This window comes from Dendrobates tinctorius, unplaced genomic scaffold (assembly GCF_039654945.1).
Source record: "Dendrobates tinctorius isolate UK_male_01 unplaced genomic scaffold, ASM3965494v1 ptg000005l, whole genome shotgun sequence".
In the NCBI taxonomy this organism is placed as follows: domain Eukaryota; kingdom Metazoa; phylum Chordata; class Amphibia; order Anura; family Dendrobatidae; genus Dendrobates; species Dendrobates tinctorius.
Genome location: NW_027361673.1, coordinates 29,731,694 through 29,752,195, shown reverse-complemented (window position 1 = coordinate 29,752,195; position 20,502 = coordinate 29,731,694). Strand labels below are relative to the sequence as shown.

At 45.5% G+C, this 20,502-nt stretch overlaps 1 protein-coding gene across 1 annotated transcript in view; it reads left to right on the top strand.

The window, feature by feature from the left end:
- The window catches only part of ZNRF2 (zinc and ring finger 2), a 150,948-nt gene that overhangs the window by 118,366 nt on the left and 12,080 nt on the right, over positions 1 to 20,502 (top strand). The window contains exon 3 of the mRNA XM_073569164.1: positions 20,078 to 20,183. Coding sequence (XP_073425265.1) covers positions 20,078 to 20,183 — 106 coding nt within the window. The remainder of the gene's footprint in view (positions 1 to 20,077; positions 20,184 to 20,502) is intronic.

Below are 20,502 nucleotides of genomic sequence, written 5' to 3'. Positions count from 1 at the left end.
TCTCACACTTATTACAGAGCTCTACAGATTCCAGATCAGATTCCTGCTATGCTCAGGCTGCCAACATTCAGTATTCTGATCTTTACCATGTACCTTCTGTGAAATATAACTTTTCAGTGCTCTAGATCAGTGTTCCCCCAACTCCAGTCCTTAAGGCCCACCAACAGGTCATGTTTTCAGGATTTCCTTAGTATTGCCCAGGTGATAATTGCATCACCTGTACAATACAAGGGAAATCCTGAAAACATGACCTGTTGGTGGGCCTTGAGGACTGGAGTTGGGGGAACACTGATCTAGATCCCCCCATGTAAGCTCAGCCATGTGCCAGATATCAGTGCCTGTTGTGCTTAAATACTGTGACACCATCGCCCATTCACTATTTGACATTTATAACTCCCTGCCTGGGTGACACTGTAGCGGGGGGCTGTCTGGATGACACTGCAGCGGGGGGGGCTGTCTGGGTGACACTGCAGCGGTGGGCTGTCTGGGTGACACTGTAGCGGGGGGCTGTCTGGATGACACTGCAGCGGGGGGGGGGCTGTCTGGGTGACACTGCAGCGGGGGGCTGTCTGGGTGACACTGCAGCGGGGGGCTGTCTGGGTGACACTGCAGCGGGGGGCTGTCTGGGTGACACTGCAGCGGGGGGCTGTCTGGGTGACACTGCAGCGGGGGGCTGTCTGGGTGACACTGCAGCGGGGGGCTGTCTGGGTGACACTGCAGCGGGGGGCTGCCTGGGTGACACTGCAGCGGGGGGCTGTCTGGGTGACACTGCAGATGCTGCTGTGATCACAGGACTTCAGCTAGGAAATTTCTTCTTGAGAATGGTGAAAGTAGAAAGAAAAACAATTAGAATAACCATAATTAAAACCATGAGACAGAAGAAGAGAACCTATGAACACCCGACGTAAGTGTCATTTAAAAATCAGTAGTCTAACCTTATAAATAGCGAACAACTGACCCCTACAATGGCGGTTGTGCTCAGAGATAACAGCAGTGACTAGATCTTGGAATTCTGTTAAAAGAAACATCTGGGGAAGTGATATCACTGTGGGTACCCATCAGAGCTGAGCAAAATGTGATTTCCATTAACCTAAGAAATCATCCCTGACTGTGCCATACCTTCAACTGACTATTTATACTTGCTACCAAACTAGGCTGTCGCTGCAAGACTGGTACAATCTTTCCCGCAGCGGTGGTACAAGATACTTTATGCTAGACTTATATGCTGAATGTTAAATGGCAGTGCTATACATCAGTCTTTGTCAGTTAACCCCTTCACAACCAATGACGCCACATAGGGGTCTTGAAAACCTGTGCCAGTCTGACCAGTGACGCCTATGTGGCGTCATGACTTTAAAGCCCCCCTGCGGGGTTCGGGTGACCGGGGTCACTAAAAGGTCACCCGACCCACAGATACAGGGGGCTTTGTTCTTCACCACAGGGGGCGTGGCTTTGCCCCCACGTGGCTACGATCGCTCTGATTGGCTGTTAAAAGTGAAACAGCCAATTAGAGCGATAGTAATATTTCATCAATGAAAATTGATGAAATATTACAATCCAGCCATGGCCGATGCTGCAGTAGCATCGGACATGGCTGGAGACAGTAATGTGACCCCCCCCACACACACACCGGCTGGCGGGGACGATTGGCCCCCGCCACTGAATGACAGCGGCGATGTGCCGCCGTAGTCATCAGCTCCCCCCGCCTCCCTCCGCTCCCCCCCGCAGTCCGATCACCCCCCTCCCACCCCCTGGTGCCTACCGAGTGCTGCTGTCGCTCCCGGTGTCCCACGGTCCCGGATCATGGGCGCCGCCATCTTGGAATATGGCGGGCGCATGCGCAGTGCGCCGCCCGAATCTGCCAGCTGCAGATTCGATTCATTCATTTTGATCACTCTCACAGTGATCAAAATGAAATGAAAATTAAATAAAATCCCCCTCTATCACCCCCATGGGTAGGCACATATAATAAAGAAAATATTTTTATTTTTCCATTAGGGTTAGGGCTAGGGTTGGAGTTAGGGTGGAATTAGGGTTGGAATAAGGGTTAGGGTGGAATTAGGGTTAGGGTTACAATTAGGGTTAGGGTTGGAATTAGGGTTTAGATTAGGGTTAGGCTTGTGGTTAGGGTTAGGGGTGTGTTGGAGTTAGGGTTGTGGTTAGGGTTGTTTTGGGGTTAGAATTGAGGGGTTTCCACTGTTTAGGCACATCAGGGGGTCTCCAAACGCGACATGGCGCCACCATTGATTCCAGCCAATTTTGCGTTCAAAAAGTCAAACGGTGCTCCCTCACTTCCAAGCCCCGATGTGTGCCTAAACAGTGGTTTACCCCAACTTATGGGGTATCAGCGTACTCAGGACAAATTGCACAACAACTTTGGGGGTCTAATTTCTCCTGTTACCCTTGGGAAAATAAAAAATTGGGGGCTAAAAAATTATTTTTGCGGGAAAATTTTTTTTTTTATTTTCACGTCTCTGCGTTATAAACTTCTGTGAAGCACTTGGGGGTTCAAAGTGCTCACCAGACATATAGATAAGTTCCTTGGTAGGTCTAGTTTCCAAAATGGGGTCACTTGTGGGGGTTTCTACTGTTTAGGCACATCAGGGGCTCTGCAAACGTAACGACGATTGCAGACCATTCCATCAAAGTCTGCATTTCAAAATGTCACTACTTCCATTCCGAGCCCTTACGTGTGCCCAAACAATGGTTCACCCCACATATGGGGTATCAGCGTACTAAGGACAAATTGGACAACAATTTTTGGGGTCCAAATTCTCCTCTTACCCTTGTGAAAATAAAAAAATTGCGAGCTAAAAAATCATTTTTTGAAGAAAAAAAATGATTTTTTATTTTCACAGCTTTGCGTTACAAACTTTTGTGAAGCACTTAGGGGTTCAAAGTGCTCACCATACATCTAGATAAGTTTCTTGGGGGGTCTAGTTTCCAAAATGGGGTCACTTGTGGGGGGTTTCCACAGTTTATTCACATCAGGGGCTCTGCAAAGGCAACATGACGCCCGCAGACCATTCCATCAAGTCGGCATTTCAAAACCTCACTACTTCCCTTTCAAGCCCCAACGTGTGCCCAAACAGTGGTTCCCCCCCCCCCCCCCACATATTGGGTACCAGCGTACTCGGGACAAACTGGACAAAAACTTTAGGGGTCCAATTTATCCTGTTACCCTTGTGAAAATAAAAAATTGCGGTCTAAAATATAATTTTTTGAGGAAAAAATTTTTTTTATTTTCACGGCTCTGCTTTATAAACTTCTGTGAAGCACCTGGGGAAGTGCTCACTATGCATCTAGATAAGTTCCTTAGGGGGTCTAGTTTCCAAAATGGTGTTATTTGTTGGGGAGATCCAAAGTTTAGGCACACAGGGGCTCTCCAAACACGACATGGTGTCCGCTAACTATTGGAGCTAATTTTCCTTTCAAAAAGTCAAATGGCGCTCCTTCCCTTCTGAGCCCTGCCGTGCGCCCAACCAGTGGTTCCTCCCCACATATGGGGTACCAGCGTACTCAGGATAAACTGGACAACAACTTTTGTGGTCCAATTTCTCCTGTTAGCCATGTGAAAATAAAAAATAGCGTGCTAAAAATTCATTTTTGAGGAAAAAAAATGATGTTTTTATTTTCACTGCTCTGCGTTATAAACTTTTGTGAAGCACTTGGAGGTTCAAAGTACTGACTACACATCAAGATAAGTTCCTTAAGGGGTCTAGTTTCCAAAATGGTGTCACTTGTGGGGGGTTTTCACTGTTTAGGCACACAGGGGCTCTCCAAACGCGACATGGTGTCCGATAACAATTGGAGCTAATTTTCCATTCAAAAAGTCAAATGGCACTCCTTCCCTTCCGGACCCTGCCGTGTGCCCAAACAGTGGTTTACGACGACATACGAGGTATCGGTGTACTCAGGAGAAAATGCCCCACAAATTTTAGGATCCATTTTATCCTGTTGCCCATGTGAAAATGAAAAAACTGAGGCTAAAAGAAAATTTTTGTGAAAAAAAAGTACCTTTTTTTTTTTTAACGGATCAATTTGAACCCCCAGGTGCTTAACAAAGTGATCACTATGCATCTAGATAAGTTCCTTGGGGGGGGGTCTAGTTTCCAAAATGGGGTCACTTGTGGGGGAGCTCCAATGTTTAGGCACACAGGGACTTTCTAAACGCGACATGGCAACCGCTAAATATTCCAGCATATTTTTCATTCAAAAAGTCAAATGGTGCTCCTTCCCTTCCGAGCCCTGCCGTGTGCCCAAACAGTGGTTTATGACCACATATGTGGTATCGGTGTACTCAGGAGAAATTGCCCAACAAATTTCAGGATTCACTTTATCCTGTTGCCCATATGAAAATGAAAAAAATTAATGATAAAAGAAAATTTTTGTTGGAAAAATGTAAAATATCCATTTTTTCCTTCCACGTTGCTTTAGTCCCTGTGAAGCACCTGAAGGGTTAATAATCATCTTGAATGTAGTTTTGAGCACCTTGAGGGGTGCAGTTTTTAGAATCGTGTCACTTTTGGGTATTTTCTGCCATATAGACCCCTCAAAGTGACTTCAAATGTGATGTGGTCCCTAAAAAAAATGGTTTTGTAAATTTTGTTGTAAAAATGAGAAATCACTGGTCAACTTTTAACCCTTATAACTTCCTAACAAGAACAAAAAATTGTTTCCAAAATTGTGCTGATGTAAAGTAGACATGTGGGAAATGTTATTTAGTAACCACTTTGTGTCACATAGCTCTCTGGTTTAACAGAATAAAAATTCAAAATGTGAAAACTACGAAATTATCAAAATTTTCGCCAAATTTCTGATTTTTTCACAAATAAACACAAAAAATATTGACCTAAGTTTACCACTAACATGAAGCCCAATAAGTCACGAAAAACATTCTCAGAATCGCTAGGATCCGTTGAAGCGTTCCTGAGTTATTACCTCATAAAGGAACACTGGTCAGAATTGCAAAAAATGGCCTAGTCATTAAGGTCAAAATAGGCTTGATCATGAAGGGGTTAAAGCTGCATGTATACAGGAGAGTCTGCTTATTCTATGTGATGTATATGAGACAGTCTATTTCCTATGTGAAGTACATACAGTAGTCTCGAGGTCTCCTATATGATGTACGGTTTATAGCTGAGTATGTTTTGCCTATGTCATGTGTAAACAGCTGTCTGTCTCTTATGTGATGGTATACATTGAGACTACTGTTTATACATCACATAGGAGACGTAGACTCCACTGTATTTACATCATCGGATATAATGAGACTGCTGTATATATGATGTATATACAGCAGAGTCTCGTCTCCCATATGATGTGTATATACAGAGTCTGGGCCTCCTATCTCAGTGTATCTTTTCTGATGTATATACAACACGCTTAAATCCAGAATCAGGATCCACATTGTGTAGTTCTTGTTTTTCCAAGTCTTTTAAAAGTGTCTATTACAAAAATTATCCTTTTATTTTAATAATATATTACAGGTTAAAAAAAAAAAAATTGTAAATGCAAGCAATTAAGAAAAAAAAAACAAATTCAGGAAAGGACTGTTAATAACATTTTTTGCCAAAACGCACGTTGGCGCGAACGCCATTTTAGTGATATAGGCACATTCTGATTTGGGTCCATTTTTTTTTTACTTTTATGTATCATAATCGTGTTTAGTTATTTGGCACTAGATGCTTAATGTTATTCTGATAGTTATGCACTTTGCATCTTAATCCCTGATCCACATGTTTCTATCCAAGTAATGTAATATTTGCTGTTGGAGAGGAAAAAAGCACAGAATAGGGTCTTATCCAAGATATTTAGGGTTAATACAATCAAATTGCACTCCCAAAACGGAGCTACAATTGTAGCATGTAAGATTATCCGCTGCAGCAAATCCACCGGTCACGGATGATAGAGCTATAGAGGTTGATGGAAAAGCGGGGATTTTATCTGCGCTGCCGAATAACTGAAAGTCCAAAATTGATCATATACAAAATGTGGTTTAGTCAACGCGTTTTGAAGTACGGTATGTATGTGACATTACCTGATGAAGAAGTCATAGTACTGGTATGTATGTGACATTTCCTGATGAAGAAGTCCTAGTACTGGTATGTATGTGACCTTTCCTGATGAAGTCCTAGTACTGGTATGTATGTAGCATTTACGGCTGAAGTCATATTACTTCAAAACGCGTTGAATAAACCACATTTTGTATATGATCAGTTCTGGACTTTCAGTTATTCCGCAGCGCAGATCAAATCCATGCTTTCCCATCAATCTCTATCAAAGTAATGTATCATACATGTTAAGTGGACACTTAACCACCATTACCACCCGGTGTACTATGAATATGCATATACTCACATCATACCTTGCAATGACAACATTGTAAAGTATTAGCAGTGCATAGTTTACATATTGTACTATATGCCGGTATTTATCATCTCTGCCATGTCGTATTCTTCCCCATTTTGTTTCTGTTTTTGTTTTTTTTTAACTCCGGTATCTTCAATTTTAAACAGGTAGTTTGTCAAACAAAGAACATATTTTCTCATTTTGTGCTCTTGAACCCAATTCTTTATAGGTTTGCATTATTGGTGACTAGCCCATGCAGCACATTACAAAACTTTTCAGATAATTGTCCAATTACTTTTGCTCCTTGAAAAAAGAGGCCGCTACAGTTGAAACCAGAAGTTTACATACACTATATAAAAAGACACATATGCGTGTTTTCTCAATATCTGACATGAAATCAGAATAAACCTTGCCTGTTTTAGGTCAGTTAGGATTACCATAATTATTAATATTTGTCAAATGCCAGAATAATGAGAGAATGTTTTAAGGCATTTTTATTACTGCAAAGTCAAAAGTTTACATACACTAAGATTACTATACCTTTAACCAGTTCTGGACTGCCCATATGATGATATGTGTTTGGAAGCTTCTGATAAGTTTTTTGGCAACATCTGAGTTAGAGACACACCTGTGGATGTATTTTAATGCACACCTGAAACACACTGCTTCTTTCTGTAGCATCATAGGAAAGTCTCAAGAAATCAGCCAAGATATCCGGAAGAGAGTTGTGGACTTGCACAAGTCTGGCTCATTCTTGGGTACAATTTCAAGATAACTGAAGGTGCCTCATTCATCTGTACCACCAACAATTATACGAAAATACAAGCAAGATGGGAATGTCCAGCCATCAAACTGCTCAGGAAGGAGATGGGTTTTGTGTCCCAGAGATTAATGTGCTTTGGTCCGACATGCATATCAACCCAAGGACAAAAGCAAAAGACCTTTGTAATACTTAGGGGAAAACTACGTTAGAGAGTGGACCCTCTGGATCGCGGATCCGGAGCCCCTGGGCCGAGCACGCCAGGTGAAGACCGACCCCTATACAGGGATCGTTTGGGGCAGGACCACAGAGGACGGAGGCGCGACAGCCGGAACCATGAGGGACGGCTCCACGGACAAAAGGACAGGGGAGGCAACGGTGCGAAAAACGAGCAGGGACCAGTGGCGCAGGAAAGAAACAATACGGGAGACAGGCAAGTGGAAAGACCAAGGCGGACTGGAGACAGAGGACGGCACCGGGGATGGAAGGCAGCGCCCAGGCAGACTGGAAGGAAGGGAGACACGAGACAGGGGGCGACAGGGCGAGTCAGGCGGAAAGCGGTTGAGCTACAGGAGAACTGTAGAGGCCAGAGGGTGCAGAAAAACTACACAATCATCAGGCGTCCTCCTAACAGCGAGGACTCCTGAAGTACAGCAACCCCCGGAAGTGCGTCACCCAAGCCCGCCCCTCAGCGCTGCCCACCGCAGGAGAGAGAGCGTGGGAGGCGGCGAGCGCGAACCAGGGGGCGGGAGCCAGGAGCCGCCGTGAGGACGAGTGGACGGCGGGCGCGTGACCAGGCGGGAGCGCGCAGGTGAGGAAACGCTGCAGCGCGCGCTGCAGCAGAAGGGGCATCGGCGGGAATAACCGCCGATGTCACAGTACCCCTCCCCTTACGCCCTCCCTTACTGAGCTTGGCCAAAAACTTTTTCAGAATGCGAGGGGCGTTGATATTTTCCCGAGGCTCCCAGGACCTCTCCTCGGGACCAAAACCCACCCAATCGATAAGAAAAAGGGTCTTACCCCGGGCTTTTTTCATAGCCAAGATGTCCTTGACCTCGAAGACGTTGTCCGAGATAGCAGGTGAGGGAGGGACGATGGAAACTGGTTGGAACCGATTCAGGACTACGGGTTTCAAGAGCGAGACATGGAAAGCGTTGGGCACCCGGAGCGAAGCAGGCAACCTCAGTTTGTAAGCCACGGCATTAATACGTCCAATCACTTCAAACGGTCCAATGTACCGAGGACTCAGCTTATAAGAGGGAACTCAGACGGATATGTCGAGTTGAAAGCCAGACCTTGTCACCTGGATGGTACGGGGGCACATCCTTCCGTCTCTTGTCTGCATGTTTCTTGATTCGGTCGTTGGCACTTTTGAGCGCATCCCTGGTCTCTCTCCAAATCTGCGAGAATTCTTTAGCAAGAGAATCGGCTGCGGGTACCCCTGTAGAGGTGGAGAAAGGCAACGGAATACCTGGGTTTTGACCGGTTACCACAAAAAAAGGTGACCTGGTGGTAGATTCACTGGGATGATTATTGTGCGAGAATTCAGCCCAAGGTAAGAGCGCAACCCAGTCGTCCTGATGAGCGTTGGTGAAGTGACGTAGGAAGGTGGTTAACCCCTGATTAATTCGCTCCACTTGCCCGTTGGTCTGAGGATGATATGCGGAGGAGAAGTCGAGAGATGTACCCATAAGCCGGCAGAGTGCCCTCCAGAAGCGGGAGGTGAACTGGACCCCCCGATCCGACAGAATCCGCTGAGGAAGACCATGCAGCCTGAAGACCTGGTGGATGAAGATCTCAGCTAACTTCGGGGCGGACGGTAGTCCCGGTAAGGGAATGAAATGGGCCATTTTGGAAAAACGATCTGCCACGACTAAGATGGTGGTACATCCGGCTGAGCGGGGTAAGTCAGTCACAAAGTCCATGGCGATCTGCTGCCAGGGGGCCTCAGGAACTGGCAACGGGTGAAGAAGACCGGCGGGCAAAGTCCTAGCCACCTTATTCTGGGCACAGATTGTGCAAGAGGCCACGTAGTCCATCACATCCTGGCGAAGCGTGGGCCACCAGTAATACCGGGAAAGCAGTAAGAGAGTCTTCTTTGTCCCAACGTGTCCAGCAATTTTGGAGGAATGTCCCCAGCCCAACACCTCTATACGTCTGCTTGGAGGGACGAAGGTCTTACCGGGCGGAGGGATAGCAAAATTCACAGGAGCAACGGTGATCATCCTAGTAGGCTCGATGATATAGGATGGGACTTCATCCCTCTCTGAAGACTGCAACGACCTGGAAAGGGCATCGGCCTTGATGTTCCTATTACCCGGTCGGAAGTGAAGTTGGAAGTCAAAGCGGGAGAAATACAGGGCCCACCTGGCTTGCCGGGCATTGAGCCTTTGGGCAGACTGCAGATAGGCCAGGTTCTTGTGGTCCGTGAGGATGGTAAAGGGATGTACAGCCCCTTCGAGTAAATACCGCCATTCAGCCAAGGCCATCTTAATGGCCAGTAATTCTCGGTCTCCAATGGAGTAGTTGCACTCTGCCGGTGAAAAGACTTTAGAAAAGAAGCCGCAAGGAACCAGCCGTCCGGACGAAGCCTGCTGGGACAGGACCGCCCCCGCTCCAGTGGAGGAGGCATCCACTTCCAGGACAAAGGGTCTGCTGGTCACAGGCCGATGCAAAATGGGTGCTGACGCAAAAGAACGTTTCAGAGTTTGGAAAGCGTTTTCCGCTTCAGGGGACCAGCTGTTGGGCTTCGTTCCCTTACGGGTCAGGTCCGTGATGGGTTTGGTAACCGTAGAAAAGTGAGGCACAAACTGACGGTAATAGTTTGCGAACCCAAGAAACCGCTGGATGGCCTTAATCCCCACTGGACGGGGCCACTTGAGTACCGCACCGAGTTTTTCGGGATCCATCCTTAGACCGGAGTCGGTGACGACATATCCCAAGAAGGGTAGTGACGACTGCTCAAAAAGGCATTTCTCGATCTTGGCGTAGAGTTGGTTCTCTCGAAGGCGGTGCAAGACCAAGCGTACACTTTTGCGATGAGAGGGCAGATCGGGGGAGAAAACGAGAATGTCGTCCAGGTAGATGACAACACAAGAATAGAGTAGATCCCGGAATACCTCATTGATAAATTCTTGGAACACAGCGGGGGCATTGCAAAGGCCGAATGGCATGACTAGGTATTCATAATGCCCGTCACGGGTATTGAAGGCCGTCTTCCACTCGTCCCCAGCACGGATTCGGACCAAATTGTAGGCTCCCCGCAGGTCTAACTTCGTGAAGATCCGGGCTCCTCTCAGCCGGTCAAAAAGCTCCGGAATCAACGGAAGGGGGTAACGATTTTTGATGGTGATTTTGTTCAGACCCCGGTAATCAATGCAAGGCCGCAGTGATCCATCTTTCTTCCGGACGAAGAAAAAACCCGCGCCTGCGGGAGAGGAGGACTTTCGGATAAACCCCTTGGACAGATTTTCGTGGATATATTCCGTCATGGCAGCGGTCTCGGCTGGAGAGAGAGGGTATGTTCTACCTCTGGGAGGAACCGCTCCAGGAATCAGGTCGATGGGGCAGTCATAAGGCCGGTGCGGAGGCAGGGAATCCGCCTCTTTCTTGCAGAAAACATCAGCATAGGCGTGGTATGGCACAGGAAGACCAGGGAGGTCTGTAGGCTTGAGCTGAGGATGGGAACGGACCAGGGTACGTAAACAGCTTACATGGCAGGCGTGCCCCCAGCGCAGGATCTCTCCGGAGCGCCAGTCGATGACTGGCTCATGCCGCCTAAGCCAAGGTAGCCCCAAGAGAATGGCGTGGGATAACTGAGGCAGGACATAAAAGGCAATCTTCTCAGAATGAAGTGCGCCAATTTGCAGGTTTACTTCAGTGGTTACCGTGGTGATGAGCCCAGGAAGAGGTTTGCCATCAACGGAGGTGATTGCTCGAGGGTTACTTAGGACGACCACGGGAATCTGGAGTCTGTCAACCTCCTCCTGGTGGATGAAGTTGCCTGCCGCGCCCGAGTCCACATACGCCTCCACAGAGCTACGCCCCCGACCTGAAATAAGTAGAGCTGAAACAGTAAGTGGAAGAGAGGGGGTCGGATCACCTAGGGGGCCCTCTCCTACCTGGCCTAGGCGGATGCGTTTCCCGGTCTCTCAGGACAAGTGCGTATGAAGTGATTGGCCCCTCCACAATAGAGACAGAGTCCCTTGGTCATCCTCTCCTTACGCCATTGTTCAGACAGCTTGATGCGATCTACTTGCATAGGCTCAGGGGCGGTGTTACTAGGGAGAGCAACGGTGCGCGGAATGGGAGCTTGGTATAACCTAAAGGGCCTCCTCTCCCTGGCTGACTCTCTGGCGCGTTCCTGAAAACGCAGGTCAATACGAGTAGCCAGGGAGATGAGATCTTCCAGGGTGGTGGGAAGGTCACGCCCGGCCAACTCGTCTTTGATTTTACCAGAAAGGCCTCTCCAAAACGCACCAACCAGGGCTTCGTTATTCCACCCCAGCTCCGAGGACAAGGTCCGAAAACGGATGGCGTATTGCCCTACCGTAAGGGACCCCTGGCTGAGGTTAAAAAGGGCCTCTGTAGAGGAAGCAAGGCGTCCAGGTTCATCAAAAACCTTACGGAATGTCTCCAAAAAACACTGGATGTTGGTCACCACCGGGTCATCCCTCTCCCATAACGGATTCACCCAAGCCAACGCCTCCCCCTCTAGATGGGAGATTATAAAGGCCACTTTAGCACGGTCCGTAGGATACTGTTGGGGCGACAGATCAAAGTGCAATCTGCACTGATTTAAAAATCCCCTACACAATTTTGGGTCCCCACAGTACCTGGGCGGTTTACCGAGACGGGGGGGAGGAAAAGAGACGGTGTCCCGGGCTTGGGTGGAAGCGGCCGCAGAGGACTGCAAAGAAAGCAGCCGATCATCCACGGACGCCATATACCCCAAAATGTGAGACTGAGCATCGCGCTGTTGTGCGAGCTCCTGCTGGAGACTGACTAAGAGAGGTGCGTGTGCTGGGTCTGCGGTTTGAAGAGCGGAGAGCCGGGTGTCCATGGACTTCATGAACGACATGATACGGGTCTGATTTTCTCTAAGGAAAAGCAGTTCCTTTTGAGTGGCAGCCGCGGCACCGGCGGGGTCCATGGCCTGATGATACTGTAATACTTAAGGGGAAAACTACGTTAGAGAGTGGACCCTCTGGATCGCGGATCCGGAGCCCCTGGGCCGAGCACGCCAGGTGAAGACCGACCCCTATACAGGGATCGTTTGGGGCAGGACCACAGAGGACGGAGGCGCGACAGCCGGAACCAAGAGGGACGGCTCCACGGACAAAAGGACAGGGGAGGCAACGGTGCGAAAAACGAGCAGGGACCAGTGGCGCAGGAAAGAAACAATACGGGAGACAGGCAAGTGGAAAGACCAAGGCGGACTGGAGACAGAGGACGGCACCGGGGATGGAAGGCAGCGCCCAGGCAGACTGGAAGGGAAGGGAGACACGAGACAGGGGGCGACAGGGCGAGTCAGGAAAGCGGTTGAGCTACAGAAGAACTGTAGAGGCCAGAGGGTGCAGAAAAACTACACAATCATCAGGCGTCCTCCTAACAGCGAGGACGCCTGAAGTACAGCAACCCCCGGAAGTGCGTCACCCAAGCCCGCCCCTCAGCGCCGCCCACCGCAGGAGAGAGAGCGCGGGAGGCGGCGAGCGCGAACCAGGGGGCGGGAGCCAGGAGCCGCCGTGAGGACGAGTGGACGGCGGGCGCGTGACCGGGCGGGAGCGCGCAGGTGAGGAAACGCTGCAGCGCGCGCTGCAGCAGAAGGGGCATCGGCGGGCATAACCGCCGATGTCACAACCTTGAAGATGATGGCGGAAGCTGGTAAGATTGTGTCAATATCCACAGTGAAATGTGAACTGTATCAACATGGGCTGAAAGGCCACTCTGCCAGGAAGAAGCCATTACTCCAAAAGAAACATTAAAAAGCCAGATTAATGTCTGCAAATGCACACAGGAACAAACACTGTAATTTTTGGACACACGTCCTGTGGTCTGGTGAAACTAAAATTGAACTTCTTGGGCATAATGACCATTTAAATGTTTGGCGGAAAAAAGGAAAAGCTTGGAAGCCTAAGAACAGCATCCCAACTGTGAAACACGGTGGTGGCCGCATCATGTTGTTTTGCTGCAGGAGGGACTGGTGCACTTCACAAAATAGATGGCATCATGCGAAAAGAATATTTTGTGGCAATACTGAAGCAACATCTCAAGACATCAGCCAGGAAGTTAAAGCTTGGGCAGAAATGGGTCTTCCAAATGGACAATGACCAGAAGCACACTGCCAAAATGGTAACAATGTGGCTTAAGAATAACAAAGTCAATGTTTTTGGATTGGCCATCACAAAGCTCTGATCTCAGTCCTATTGAAAATTTATGGGCAAAACTGAAAAGGAAGGTGTGAGCAAGGCGACCTACAAATCTGGATCAGTTACACCAGTTTTGTCAGGAAGAATGGGCCCAAATTCCGACCAACTATTGTGAGAGGCTTGTGGAAGGATATCCCAAAAGTTTGACCCAAGTCATTCAGTTTAAGAGCAATGGTACCAAATACTAATGAAATGTATGTAAACTTTTGACTGAGTAAGTAATAAAAAAGCCTTAAAGGGAATCTGTCACCCCTTTTTTTGAGATATCATATAATGATATCATTCAATTGGGTGTCACATAAGGATGCTCTTAGTACTTTTGCTTCCCCCTGACCCCGCACCTTTCATGCATAAATACCTTTTTTATATTGGTTCAGATGTATGTAAACTGCCGCTGTCCGGTCCGCTGGGCGGGGCTTATTCACCTGCTCCCCCCATCCCTGTCTTGCTCTACACAAGAAGAAATGCGTAGAGCAAGAAAGAGGGGGGGGGAGCAGGTGAATAAGCCCCGCCAAGCGGACCGGACCGTGGCAGTTTAAATACATCTGAACCAATATAAAAAAGGTATTTATGCATGAAAGGTGCGGGGTCAGGGGGAAGCAAAAGTACTAAGAGCATCCTTATGTGACACCCAATTGAATCATATCATTATATGATATCTCAAAAAAGGGGTGACAGATTCCCTTTAAAACATTCTCTCTCTCTAATTCTTCTGGCATTTGACAAATATTAATTATGGTAATCCTAATTGACCTAAAACAGGAAAGGTTTATTCTGTTTTCATGTCAGATATTGAGAAAAACATGCATGTGTGTCTTTTTATATAGTGTATGTAAACTTCAGTATATACCGTTGAAACCAGAAGAGCTGTAATTCCTAAACCCTTACTCCAATTAGGAATCATAGAATCATAGAATCGTAGAGTTGGAAGGGACCTCCTGGGCCATCTGGTCCAACCCCCTGCTCAAAGCAGGATTCGCTAAATCATCCCAGTCAGATGTCTGTCCAGCCTCTGTTTGAAGACTTCCATTGAAGGAGAACTCACCACTTCTCGTGGCAGCCTGTTCCACTCATTGATCACTCTAACTGTCAAAAAGTTTTTTCTAATATCTAATCTGTGTCTCCTCCCATTCAGCTTCATCCCATTGCTTCTAGTCTTTCCTTGTGCAAATGAGAATAAAGTTGATCCTTCTACAATGTGACAGCCCTTTAGATATTTGTAGACAGCTATTAAGTCTCCTCTCAGTCTTCTCTTTTGCAAACTAAACATTCCCAAATCCTGCAACCTTTCCTCATAAGACAGGGTTTGCAGACCGGTCACCATTCTGGTCGCTCTTTTCTGAACTTGCTCCAGTTTGTTGATGTCTTTTTTAAAATGTGGTGCCCAAAATTGGACACAATATTCCAGATGAGGTCTGACCAAAGAGGAGTAGAGGGAAATAATTACTTCACGTGATCTAGACTGTATGCTTCTGTTAATACATCCTAGAATTGCATTTGCCTTTTTTGCTGCTGCATCACACTGTTGACTCATATTCAGTCTGTGATCTATTAGTATACCCAAGTCTTTTTCACATGTGCTGTCACTTAGCCCTATTCCTCCCATTCTATATATGCTTTTTTCATTTTTATTGCCCAGATGTAGTACTTTGCATTTCTCCCTGTTAAAAACCATTCTGTTAGTTGCTGCCCACTTCTCCAGTTTATTTAAATCTTTTTGAATCCTCTCTCTCTCTTCTCTAGTATTAGCTATCCCTCCTAGCTTTGTGTCATCAGCAAATTTAATCAGTTTACCCTCAATTCCTTCATCTAAATCGTTGATAAAGATGTTGAACAATACAGGGCCCAGGACAGAGCCCTGTGGTACCCCACTTGAGACATTCTTCCAACTGGATGTGCAGCCATTTACGACCACTCTTTGGGTCCGATCACTAAGCCAGTTATGAATCCACCTAACAGTTGCCTTGTCCATTCCATACTTAGTCATTTTTTCAATAAGGATTGTATGAGAGACTTTGTCAAATGCTTTGCTGAAGTCAAGATATACTATATCTACAGCATTTCCTTGATCCACCCAATCAGTAATACCATCATAGAAGGAAATTAAATTAGTCTGACATGACTTATTAGTTACAAACCCATGCTGACTCTGTTTAATCACTTAATTCTTATCCAGGTATTGACATACATGTTGTTTAATAATTTGTTCAAAGATCTTTCCTGGTATAGAAGTCAGACTCACCGGCCTATAGTTGCCTGGGTCCACCTTCTTCCCCTTTTTGAAGATAGGAACAACATTTGCTCTTCTCCAGTCTTCTGGCACTTCTCCTGTTCTCCAAGAATTTTCAAAGATTATGGAGAGGGGTTCAAAAATTTCTTCTGCTATCTCCTTCAGTACTCTGGGGTGTAATTCATCTGGACCTGGAGACTTGAATACATTTAGGTTAGCTGTGTTTCCTCACTATCTTTCTGTTTATAGATATCCTGGATTCTTCTATTCCCTTAATAGGACAGTGAATAACAGTTGATGTTACATTTCCTTTCTGAGAGAAAACAGATGCAAAATAGGAATTTAAAAGTTCAGCCTTCTCAACATCCTGTCTTACCATTTCATCATTTTCATCCTGTAAAAATCCTATAGCATCTTTGACTTTTCTTTTACTTTTGACATATCCCCAAAATCCTTTATTATTGCTTTTGACATCTCTTGCAAGCCTCAATTCATTTTCAGCTTTAGTAATCTGATTTGTGCCTTGCAGGTTCTGCAGACAGCATTATATTCTTCTTTAGATATGCCTCCTTCTTTCCATTTTATAAACATTTTTTGCTTCCTTTTTAGCATGTGCTTAAGTTCTGTGTTCATCCATCCTGGTTTCCTTAAATGCTTCCTATTCTTCCCTCTTTTCGGAATTGTTAACAACTGTGCTTTGAGAATTTCATTTTTCAAGATTTCCCATCCTTCCTGGACATTTTTGTCTTTAAGGATATCCAGCCATTGGATCCCTCCAATTCTCTTTCTGAATCCCTTAAAATCTGCCTTTTTGAAATCTAACCTTGACGTCTGAGTCTTCACAGGTCTTCCGCCTCTAGTTATCCAAAATTCTAAAATAGCATGGTCGCTACCTCCTAGGGTCCCAGCCACTTTTACCTCCTCAACCATTTCCTCCCTGTTTATAAGGATTAGATCCAAGGTAGCAGTTCCCCTTGTTTTCTCCTTTACCTTTTGGAAGATAAAGTTGTCAGCAAGAGAGGATAAGAATTTCCTTGACCTGTTAGTTTTGCCTGAGAGAGATTCCCAACAAATGTCTGGATAGTTGAAATCTCCCATGACAACTATGTCATATTTTTTGGAGAACTTGGCCATTTGATGCATAAAGAGTTCATCCATATCTTCAGCTTGCACAGGCGGCCTGTAGTAAATGCCTACAATGGTGTCCTTTCCATTGTTCTGTCCTTGTATTCTTACCCAAACAGTTTCCACAGAACTCCCAGTCTCTGAAGCTTCAATCTCTGTGCAGATATACGCATTTCTAACATACAATGCGACACCTCCTCCTCGTTTATCAAGTCTGTTTCTTGCAAATAAGTTGTATCCTTCTAGTCTTGTATTCCAATCATGTGTATTGTCCCACCAAGTTTCAGTGATTCCAATGACATCATATTTCTTTTCCTGTGTTAGTAGTTCCAATTCTCCTTGTTTGTTGCCCATGCTTTGTGCATTAGTATAGAAACATTTTAGTTTGTGATTGGTTTCTCTTTCTCCAATATTTTTTTTAATTAGATTCTTTCGTCTTTGTTCTTCCTTTCCACTTCTAATAGCAGAGTTCTCAGTAGCATTTGTCAGGTGTATGGCTTTTTCTGGTCTTTTGCTTCCCTTCCCATGTTGTTCTAGTTTAAAGCTCTCCTTACAAGTGTAGCAAGGTGACTTCCAAATACCTGCTTTCCAGTCTTCGTAAGGTGCACCCCATCTCTAGCAAGTAGTCCATCGTATAAGTAGTTCACTCCGTGATCCAGAAATCCAAATCGTTGCTGACGGCACCATCGACGTAGCCAGTTGTTCACCTGCAGAATCTTATTCCACCTCCTTGTTCCATGGCCAGGATGTGAATACTGTCAAATTAAAGCTGAAAGTTTACAGTTTAAGCCCATACTGATTATATAATTGTGTCTTGAATATGTTTTGTAAACCGCTAAAATGCCAGAACTTGTCACTGTCCAAATATTTTTGGACCTAACTGTACCGTACAATGCAGTTTTTACAATCATCATTTGGCTTCGTGGTAAGGAAACCTTGTGTCTAGTGACACCTAGTGGAAAACTGAAACGTTAACCACGCGAAGCACAACTTTGAAAGTTTACATAAAGAATTGTTAATTGAGAGGATCTTTATTCTTCTTGTTCCTTCAAGTATGTTGCACTTGGGACTTCCTTGGGTTGATGCAGGAAAAACGAAATGTCCCATGTCGTTTAATGTGATTGCCCTGTGGTGTTAGGGCAGTGTCTAATGACAACGAGCAGAAATGTGAACGTACAATAGCACTGGGACTAGTGAGAGATCAAAGGGACAATCCTATCTTAAAAAGTGATTCCATATTTCTTGATGTCACATCTAGTATGCAAATTTAAGCAATGTAAGGTTTTTATTTTTTTGTATGTGTGTGTAATTTTATTTGCTGCTGTTCTCCTACCAATATACAAAAAGTTTGTAGAGTGGATCACTCAATTATATATTAATGCCCTACAAATGAAGACCAAAAGTGTTCACAAACCACCCAAACATATAACATTCAAATATAATTTTATTAATCAAAAATTTTATATTATAATACATTAATTATACATACAAAATAGGATTTTTAAAGATGATCAAAATGACGAGAAAGACATAGAATAATGCCATCCGTTCCCATGTATACTAAAGCAAAGTGCCAGTGCATGTAAAGAGGCAGAAAAGTAGATAATTGCATCTGAAAGAAGTTTATTTAATGCTTACCTAGATGTAGTGTGGGGTTCACCGCAAACTCTATGATGTGTGTTTCGCATAAAAAAATGCTTTCTCAAGGGCAGTGTGTTTTGTTCTTGATTCTACCACAGCAGTGACTTTGCCAGTCAAGGGGCTAAAACTCCTGTACAAACTTTTTTTTTTTTTCTACACAGATCATTAAGTTCGTAAAGAAAACAAACTTTGATTATGTGGATACACTGGCAAATTCTCAAGCTCTTCACAGTAAACTCTTCCCAAAGCCTCTCCCTTGGCCTTGACAGTTTCCCCTTTCAGCCACAGTATTTCACTAACTTCGGCATCAGAATCACGCAAATGTGGCTTGCACCCCCTTACTGATGTACTGAGCATGTCACTGTGCCCCACATCAGTGAGAATATCATGTGGGGGATGATGGGTAGGGTACACACAGCTTTCCTGTGGTTTCAGAGGCATGGAGGATGGTTTAATAAGGAGAGCCATAGTATTGGCTGGGACCACACTTGCCTGTTAATTTGAATAATTTATTAGTTAGCATTGCAGAAGCTAAAGGGCCTGTCACACTAAGCGATATCGCTGGCAATATCGCTATAACGTCACCGATTTTGTGACGTAGCAGCGATATTGCTAGCGATATCGCTATGTCTGATACTTACCTCTGACCGGCTCCCCCCTGATTATCGCTGATCGCGCGAGAACGGCCTGGACCGTTTCTTGTCGTCAGCTTCCTGCTGGACTTCCTGTGGCGCCGATGAGCGACGCGTGGACGCGGGCGGGAGGACATCAGGATCGCCTCGTCTGACAGGTAAGTAGCGATCCCCGACCCCTGCTATATCGCTGTTGAGACCTGCCTGTCTGGCAGCTCACTAGCGACCACATCTGAAGCCAATAATTACCTTGGCCGATATGTTTTAGTTCCACACTTTTTGTGGGTGTTTCTTCAGTAACCATGAAGCTCAAGACTTCATGGCTTTTAGGACTCATGTTAGAAGGCTTTAGGGGATTATGAAATTGGGAATCAAGTTTGTCTACAAGAAGGAGTTCACTTCTTTGAGACAGGTTGTTAGGGTGAAAAAATATATAAAAATTACTTTACATCCTCCCACCGCTGCTTTGTATCCCTTCTTTTGTTCCCTAGCTAACTCCTGGCTTGCTCTTCCAGCAAGGGCATGAGGTGACATTGGCTGCAGTGGTCCCTTTTCCCTCCTCCTTCTTCCCCTGAAAGAGTCAGGAGACCATCAGGAGACACCAGCAGGGGGGAGCCAGGGAGGAGGAGCATCACTAGTCCACATTGAAAATATTTTTTTATTAAAATTATTGGGATAATTGCTAACCTGTCTCACAGTAGTGGGCAGCCTCTTTAAAATAAATCCTAGCACCACCACTCCTGGAAAATATCACCGCAGCATCAGAACGTACAAATGGACTCACGATTCATATGGATGTGTAAAAGTGGTTGTATTACTAGGAGTGTGGTGAAGTGGAGCATTGTAAAAGTGAATCATAAAGCTGTATGTATGACAGTAATGTAACACGGCCAATGTTTTCTCTTTTTAGAGGATGTTCTTGGCAAAGATGCTGGAGAATGTACAATATGTCTGGAGGACCTACAGCAAGGGGACACAATAGCAAGATTACCCTGTTTATGTATATACCACAAAGGGCAAGTATTCTGTATTTGTGTGTTGGCGTCTTTCTTTTATCCATATTTTGTCATTTAGTTTAAAGGAGTTATGTAGGTTTTTCACTTTTCCGGTTAGGGGATTCTGAGTTAATAGAGGGAATGCCCAATGCGTGAAGACCTGATGTGGCAAAGCTGGCAGACCCCAAGAGACTGGACACTGCTGTATAATCTAGTGATACGTCACCATTGTTTGCTATAAGACAACCTTTTAAGAAAAATACATTAGATATTGTTTAACCAGTAATGTCACATTTGCACATCCATGTATCGAAGTTTGAACATGGACTGTCCGCACGTA